Here is a 9,093-nt window from a genome sequence, read left to right as displayed (position 1 = left end):
AATAGAAAAATACAGATATTTAAGCTATCTAAAATGAATTAATTTCAATAAAAATATAAAAATAAACACGAGAAAAAAACCTTGTATAAAATAATAGGTTAATAAAAGATTTAGAAAACAATCTAAAAATAAAAGAAAATGATATGAAATTAATGGAAAAAGATTTATTTAAATGCAAACAAAAACTAGAAAGAGCAATAAAAGCATGTATAGAATTAGGTGGAATAGAGTTATTAGAAAAAATAACAATTTATTGAATTTAAATATAAATATTATTTTTTTAAAAAAAAATTACATATAAAAAAGTAAAATATTTATAACTACTTTTTTATACTAAAATATAATAAAAATAATAATATATATGATATTATAATTTATCATTTTAATAATTTTTAAACTTGCCATTATATAACACATTAATCTTCACCTCCAGTACTATAAAGATAAGTGTCATCTCCATTCCATTTAACATTTGTAACATGGGAACTATGTCCAATTCCTACAACTCCCTTCGAGCTCTTTTTAAGTGATGGGAATCTAAGAATTCTCACTTAAGAAAGTCATCAGCTGATGCTAATAAATAATATGAATTTGTAATATCTTTATTTCCTTTTATTGTAAGATTAGACCTATCTACAGCATTAATATCAGTACCATCTGCACATTCAGGCCATATGCCTTAAACCTATATATAAATGTATTTTATAAATATAACAAAAAATAAAAAAAATACAGGCCATCCTAAAGTAGCAGTCCAAGTAGCCCACATTTCATCTTTTAAATGTGAAGCTCCGGAAGTCAATTATTTGCCTATATTAACGTCCCAAAATAATAATTCATAAGCCTAACAAGTAGAATGGATATAATTTCCATCTCTTGAAAAATCAATATGTGTAATTGCAGAGGAGTGCTTTTTCATTGGCCTACATTTAGGTTTTAATTAAGTTAAGCTAAAGTTATAACAATAAATAGAACAATCATGAGCACCTACAACTAATAAAGAGCCATCAGGCGAAAATTTAATATCTGAGATCCATTTCGTGGCTTATTTTACCACATTAGTTTACTTCAATGTCTCACTTTCGAATACTCTTATTGTACCATCTTTATGCCCTACCACAATTGCACTTCCATCTGGACTTATTGCAATCGCTCTTGCTTTTACTGAATCATTATAATCTCCTGTAGCTTTATCTCTAGCAACAATTTCTCCTTATTTATCTTTTTTTGATATTAATAAATTATATTTTTCTTTTTGAGTATTTTTATTAATTACTAAATTAAGTTTAAGTTAATCTCAGTAATTTCCTTTGTGAACAAGACCAAATTCTTAATGTTCCATCATCACTACATGTAGCATATTCATCTGGATTATTTGGGAATACAGCAAGACCCCAAACTTCATTTGTCCACTTTTATGTTACAAAAAAAATTAATTAAAAATAATTTATTTATTTATTTTTACTTTTGCATTTGGACTAAAATGACCTTACATATAACATTTATGGAATGAAAATTTAGTATTTTTAGTTATTTTTTAATCTTTTTTTCTAAGTTCGAATATTTCACAGCCTAAAGTAGCTATGAATATACTTTTTTTATCATCACTTAAACAAATACTTCTTACTTCAGGGCTCTAAGAACCTTAACAAACTTCCTAAATATTAATTTTAACTATCTCTTCAAAATTTTTGCTTAGAATATTTAAAAATCCATCTCTACCTCCTGTAAAAATACTATAAAAAAAATTAAAAAATTAAAAATTAAATATAAAAAAAATTAACTAATCTTAATCTACAACAATAGTTTCACAGGCTTTCGAATGTAATTTTTCTTTGACATTTTTAGTCCAATTTTTTCCATTCCATAACTACAAATCTCCAGTTGCTGCTCCAATAATAATTTAATTATTAACAAATCCAATTCCTGACAAAATATTATTTCCTTTGCCAAACTATCCAGTTTATCCTTTGTAAGTACCTTCTGCTTAATTCCAAAATTTAAAATGCTTAATTCCAATAGTAACAAAAGAAGTGTCGTTTATCCAATCTAAATCCACAATAACTTCCTTTCCTCCTACAAAAGTCATACTTTTTCCCGATTTTAAATCAAATATTCCCACATAATGATCATCATCGATTGCTGCTCCTAAAAGTTTACTAGAATCCGCATTAAAAGATAAACACGCAACTCCTTTTTTCAAAATGCCTTTCCATTCATATTTTTTCTCACAAGTATCAGAATCCCATACATAAATGTATGGTTTTGGTCCTATTTCTCCTGTTGCTACTAATGTTCCGTCATTATTTAAATCTAAAGATATAATATCATCTGTATGTAAATTGAAAAATTGCTATGTATTAGTTTACATATCTAATACAATACCCAAAGCAGCTGCATTATATACTAATTTTCCTGATTTAGTAAATCTTAAATTTCCTCTTTAATCTTTTGTTCGAATTCCATAACAATATTAAGGTTTTATTGAAACAGGAGGAGCTTCTGCTTATTTAGAGTCTTTAAAATATTTATATGTAGGTTCTTTTATGGCACCTAACCAAGCTATTTTTAAATAAATATTTTTTAAATAAATAAATATTTAATATTTTACGTTTAACTGCCATAAATTAATCTCCATTATCTGCTGATTCTTCTTCAAAAAGATCATCATTATTCACTTGTTTTTAAATAACAGCTTTATTTTTCGCATATTTTTTTTTTGGAATATCTATTTCATCTGTCAAATCAATATCATCATCTTAAATTTCTTAAATCTAATCTACTGATTTTCCCAATCCTGCTCCAAAAGTAGTTTTCCAAATCATAGTACATTTGTCATTACCACCAACTGAAATCAAAAAATTATCATCAAAAGTAAATCTAACCTTAGTAATATGTGAAGAATGTCCCAAATATTCTTTATGTACCTACTTAGGTACCACAACTGGATATTTAAACAATTTTATTTTACTATCATCATTTCCTGAAGCTAAAAACTAAACAAATATATATATGTATATATATATATATGTATATGTGTATATATAAATATTTACTTTTTGTGATCCACTTCTAACAACTGAATTAACATCCGTATAATCAACTCCTTAGAAAACCCCTTATACAGGAAAACCCAATTTAGAAGTCCAAGTAGCCCACTCAATATCTTTCGCAGAAGAAGAAGCTATATTTTTCTTTGCAGAAACACCAACAAATTTAAGTTCATAAGCTTGCGAATTTACCACAATATTATTTGAATCTTTCGACCAATCTAAATGTAACAATGCCGAAGTCAGACCACATTTAATCTAAAATCCTTTTGTAAAGGCCTACCCTGCAGAGATTCCTACGATTTCCAAATTCGAAGCTCCTGCATGGGCACCAAAAGCCGCCCATTTTCCACAAGGAGAAACTTTAATGTCTTCAATCCATGGTGTAGCTTGCCTATTTGTAATTTTCGTAAACTCTGAATTATGTTTTGCCAAAATATCTAAATTTTACACATTTAATAAATAAATAACTCCTGTAACATCCGCTGCTACAATAAATTCCTTTCCATCTTAAATTCCCCAATCTACTGCTCTTACATCTTTATTTAAAGGCTTTGTTGAAACCACCATTTTATTTTTATTAATATCCCAAAGTCTAATAGTTTTATCTCCTCCTGATGTAACAATCATATCTTTATTTGGAGAAGTTGCTAAACCCCAAAGTTCGCCATCAAAATGTCCTTAAAGTAGCAAATTGCATTTATTGTTTGAAAATTCAATTATTTATCCGCCTACAGTACCCAAAAGTACATTTTTTGTGTTATTTTACAAATCTAAAGATACGACTCCGCTTGGAAATTCTAATTATTATATACTTGTTTGACCTGATAAATCAACTAATAATCCTTCTGGTTTAGCGTTTCCTCCTTAGATTATCCATTTTAATATTTTACCATCCAATCCTCCACTATAAAGAGTTTTACACTTACTATCATACCCAAAAGTTTGTACAGTCTTATCATGTTTTGCTCCTTTCAAAGCAGTTCCTGCACTTCCGCTCCATTAATAAACGTTTCCATCAGCTCCTCCTGTAAAGCATATATTTTCTGCATAAATAGAACTATATTAGGACACAAACTTTTAACTTGAAGTAACTTTCCCTATTACACTTTTCGCATTTCTGCCACTTAAAGTCCAAAATTTAACATGTTTAAATCCTGTAGTTACAAATTCAGTCTCATTTTTCCATGCAGCACTTGTTACTTTTGCTTTATCTACCTAACTAGTAGTTACTAAACGTTTAGCTTACCAATCATAAATTGCAAGCGAATTATCATCATCTTAACCTACAGATAATAATAATTAACCATTAGGACTAAATTTTAATAAAACAACGGCCCTTCTATGAAAATCATTAAAATTAGCTTTTATTTCCTTTAATTTATATTAAATTATAATATTATATTATATTTTATTATAATAATATAATAAAATAAAATAAAATAAAATAAAATTAAAATTAAAATCAATATTATATAAAATAAAATATATTAATTTACATTAGTTTCAACATCCCAAACAAAAATATCTATACATTTGGCTTTTCCTTTAGCAGCCATTTATCCTGTAGCAGCAATAGTCCTTTATGGGTGAAGATCGAAAGAAACAATATCTTCAATATGTTTAATGAAAAACTTTTATTTTCCTCCAATTTTTTTTCCTAAATAACTCCAACAGCAGCTGCAGGGAAAATAATTTAATTGAAATCATCTGAATATTTTACCATATCTCTACAATTATCTTGAATGTAAAAAAATCTATATCCATGACAATAAGTTAAAGATATATCTCCATCAGGTAATTAGTTATCTCTTTTATTATTAGGTTTATACCAACTTGGAATACTATGTAAAAGTTCTCCCAAAAAAGGTTTAACAGCCCCAATTTAATCACCTTCTTCTTTTTCTTCTTCCCCAAAAATATCACCTTCTTATTAACCAGGCTCCATTAAAGCATATCCTTAAGGTTTTGAATATTAATTTTCTTCTTCATCTGGTTCATCTTAACCTTTTATATATTTCCATTAAAACACAGACTTTTCTTCTCCCCCAACTGAAATGATATAAGAAGAATCTTTTAAAAATCGTACATTAGTAACATGAGAACTATGTCCAGTAAATTTAATATAAGACTATTCTTATTATCTACTTGTCTTTCCTTCCTATACCATCAAAGGATGAACTGGATATTTAAATAATTTCACTTTACTAAAATCATCTGAAGTTACCAAAACTAAAAAAAAAAAAAATAAAAATATGTATATATATATATATATATATATATATATATATATATATATATTTATATTTATATATACCGTCTCCTGAAGGTGATCTTTCGACAGCATTAATATCATCTCCACCAGTACATGGAGGCCATATTCCTTTTGTACAAAATCCTCTTGGAATCGTCCATGAAGCCCATTTTTCATCTTTAAACAATTAAAATCCATTATTAATAGCTTCCCCGTTTTCGGCACTATAATACAAAAGATTATTAACTCCATTACATTAGATAGTTTTTCCATCTTCAGAAAAGTCCATATGATTAATTCTACATTAAATCTTAAATTCTAAAATTTTTTTGAATCCATTTTAAGAATCGAAAACAACCATATAATTAATTGGATTAGCATATGAGACAAAAAGCTTTCTTGAACTTGGTGAAAACTTCATAATAGAAATCAAGTCTTTATCCGGATTAATATATTCTTTTATTTCATTAATTATTTAAAGACTATCGGGATTGAGGATACATAAATATCCATTTTTGCACCCAGCAGCTAAATAATTTCCATCCGATGAAATCGCTAATACTTTACAAGAATAACTAAGTTTCAATTTTTTAATCATTTTTCTTTATTTTACATCAAATTTATACAAAATCTTATCTTCTCCACTAGTATAATAAAAACTGGAATTTGGATGAGTCGCCAAACCCCAAACTTCATCATCCCAATGCCCTTAATTAATAATTTTGTGTTTTTTAAAGTCTCCTTTGAGTACTTCAATGATTTCCCCTCCCCTCATTCCTACCAATAAATCTCCATTTTTATTTTCATTCAAGGCAATAATCGGCTTATAATTTAAATCTTTCACAAAATCTTCTATTTCAATTACTTTAGATTGCGTATAATCGCCATTCCAGATAATTATAACCCCATTTCTTCCTCCAGAAATGAAACCATTTTAATTATTTCTTGGACAAATGCAATTAGTAGGCCCATAATGTCCTTTTAAAACTTCTGAAATTTTTTATTCTTTCCAAACACAAATGTTTCCATTAAACATCCCTGTAACAACATCATTTTAATTGAAAGTAACACACAAAACTGCTTAAGGCTATTATATACCCCAAACCCCTTTTGTACACTTAATACTATTTCCCGAAAAAGTTATAAAATTAACTTCTTTCATACATGTTGCAATTATCATTTTTTCAACAGGATGAAATTATAATTAAAATATGAAAGCTTTTGTTGTTTTTCCACAAGCAACCATACCATCATCATTACTTTTTGGATTTTTTTATTTTATATATGTAAATCTATATCATATATAACTAATGTATTATCATCATCTAATGAATTTCCTACAGCATATTTTCCATCTGGAGAAATGCAACAACATCCGATTCCGACTTATAAAACGCCTTTAAAAATTGCTAAAGTGGACATATCCTATGAATTCCATACACATAATAACGGATGAGCACCTATTTATCCTGTTATTACTCTTCTTAAGTCTTTAGAAATATCCAAACATGTTATATCATCATTATGCTATTCGAAGAAATATTATTTATTTTCATTTTAATCTAATTTTATTCCTATGCCTGCTGTATGATATATTACATTATTATTATATGCGTACTTCAAGTTATTTCTAGTATCATGGCATCTATATCCATGTATATATTCCAAATCTAAATTTACTTTAGGAGCTTCTAATCTTTTTTGATTATTAGAATTAAACCAAGAAGGAAAATAATTAAAAGATTATTTCCATTACTCATCATCTATGTATGTATCATAATAAATAATAAATAAATATATAATAATAATAATAATAATATAAATTATGAAAAAATAAAAAAATATATTTATAAATAAAAATATAAAAAATAATAATAATAAATGATAATAAACATTATATAATATTAATAAATAGTAATTAATTAAATAAGTAATAATAATAATATATATATAATAAACCTGTATTTGTAATTTTTTATTATATTAAATCTTTTTCAAAATCATCTTCAAGTCCATCAGGTTTTTCATTATGTTCGATTCCATTTTTAATTTTTTCTATTCTTTCATCTCTGTCCATATTTTTCTTATCAATTTCTTCTTCTATATCACTATTGCAATCTTCATATTGATTATCCTCATATCCCATTTCAAACTTAGTAACAAAACCCATATTATACATATATTGCAAAATATCAGGATCTCTTCTTAACATTGCCTCCCATTCATCCATATTTAATTAATTGTCCTTATCAATATCCCATTTTAACAATAATTATTTTGTTTTTGTTTCTACTTGTTTGTTTGTGGGTTCCTCTTCATCATTTATAAAAGCCATATATCTCATAAAATGTTCGACGAATAAAGAGAGTTCTTCAAAAACTACATTATCAGCTTGTCTATAATTAAATATATTATATAAAATATTTGCTTTTTCTGTCAAGTTATTCTAGCATAAAAGAGCTGCTCCACAGCAAAATTTATAAAAATCGGCATTTTATGAACCATCTAAATCTAGAAACATTATAAGCTTATTTTCATAAAAAAAAAACATAAATAAATAATAATTATTTCTCATTTTTAATAGTTTACCTTTTATGCTTAACTTATACTGCATTTGTATATAATAGCTAAGTTTTCTTTACAAAGATATCCATTATCATCACATAATAATTAAAATTTATCTCTAATTATATATTATTTTAAAATAATGCATTTTTTAATATATTTTATTTTGTAATTTTAATATAATTATATATTTTTTTTTATTTTTAATAGTATTATTTTTATTTATTTATTAATAACTTTATATAATTTAATTAATCTTAATTAAATCCTTTATAACGCGATTTTCTGAAATCTCCAAGAATTTTGTTGCCCATTTTTGATTAAATCTTTTATTTTATTTTTTAAAGTTTTTTTTTTCTTCCTTTTTTTATATTTATAATATTTAAAATAAGTTATAGATTTTTTAAAAATAAAATAAAATAAAATTATATATAAAACACATAGATAATATAATTTAATATAGAAATATTACTAAAAGCATTAAATAAAAGAAATAAAAAATATAATCGAAAAAAATAAAAATAGGGCATATATAATTTTAATAATTAAAAAAATAATTATAAATAATGAATATATTTGCATTTATTAGAATTATAAAAAAGTTAAACAAAAAAAATAATTTTAATAAAAAAAAAATATACGTATATATTAAAATTTAATAATAAACAAACAAAAAATAATAAATAAACAATAATATATATAAAAATGGGATGTGGTTTTGCATAAAAACAAATTAAAACCCCTGAACATTAAATATAAGTTCAAAAATTAGAAAACAGTAAATCAAAATCATTAGCATAATTAAAATTAGAATGGACGATGTACGTAGTTTAGCATGTAACATCGATTAAATTTCACAACGAAATAATCCAGAACTAAATAAACATAAGAAATTATTTGTAAAAAGAGCTAGGATAAGATATGAAAAGTGATATATTATAAGCATGTGAAATGATAATAAAGCGTTTTTAAGAAGAATATAAAAAAATGAAGATAAATGAAGAACATATACAATATGTAGTAACAACCATTTAAATTCTACAATTATGTAAAAAATACTCTACAATTTTAAGAAAATAAAAAAACTTATATACTGATTAATTTGTTAAGTTACCGTTATTACTTCTTTTTTATCTTACTGAATTATTTCATATATTCGTTTCTTTATATAAAATGTATGATGATAAAGAAACATTTGTTTGGTTTAAATACTAAAAGGAACAT

The 9,093-nt window shown here is 25.1% G+C and overlaps 2 protein-coding genes across 2 annotated transcripts, besides 12 other annotated features; both read right to left on the bottom strand. All coding sequences in view use genetic code 6, as the record gives it.

Annotated features, from left to right (window-relative positions):
- Nucleotides 1–299: 299 nt before the first annotated feature.
- IMG5_123400 (hypothetical protein) lies at nt 300–8,183 on the bottom strand (the record flags this gene model as incomplete). The annotated part of the gene is made up of 14 exons (XM_004032336.1): nt 300–685; nt 734–1,221; nt 1,277–1,412; nt 1,466–1,736; nt 1,785–2,562; nt 2,612–2,996; nt 3,057–4,424; nt 4,550–4,684; nt 4,774–5,282; nt 5,368–6,563; nt 6,923–7,067; nt 7,264–7,831; nt 7,894–7,987; nt 8,107–8,183. 14 exons carry the CDS (start codon nt 8,181–8,183, stop codon nt 548–550), a joined length of 6,288 nt encoding a protein of 2,095 aa, XP_004032384.1. The 3' UTR covers nt 300–547.
- Nucleotides 2,566–2,594: a microsatellite.
- Nucleotides 3,005–3,052: a microsatellite.
- Nucleotides 3,008–3,046: a microsatellite.
- Nucleotides 4,432–4,477: a microsatellite.
- Nucleotides 4,467–4,538: a microsatellite.
- Nucleotides 4,483–4,537: a microsatellite.
- Nucleotides 5,304–5,366: a microsatellite.
- Nucleotides 7,081–7,126: a microsatellite.
- Nucleotides 7,081–7,187: a microsatellite.
- Nucleotides 7,081–7,261: a microsatellite.
- Nucleotides 8,017–8,069: a microsatellite.
- Nucleotides 8,025–8,100: a microsatellite.
- A 475-nt stretch (nt 8,184–8,658) lies between the features above and the next one.
- Nucleotides 8,659–9,093, bottom strand: IMG5_123390 (hypothetical protein; the record flags this gene model as incomplete). The annotated part of the gene is made up of 1 exon (XM_004032335.1): nt 8,659–9,093. The coding sequence occupies one exon, from the start codon at nt 9,091–9,093 to the stop codon at nt 8,659–8,661; it is 435 nt and encodes a 144-aa protein (XP_004032383.1).

Source organism: Ichthyophthirius multifiliis, assembly GCF_000220395.1.
Source record: "Ichthyophthirius multifiliis unplaced genomic scaffold scaff_1120509250978, whole genome shotgun sequence".
Lineage (NCBI taxonomy): Eukaryota > Ciliophora > Oligohymenophorea > Hymenostomatida > Ichthyophthirius > Ichthyophthirius multifiliis.
Note: the sequence above shows the minus strand (reverse complement) of the source record. Positions and strands in the feature narration are given on the sequence as shown.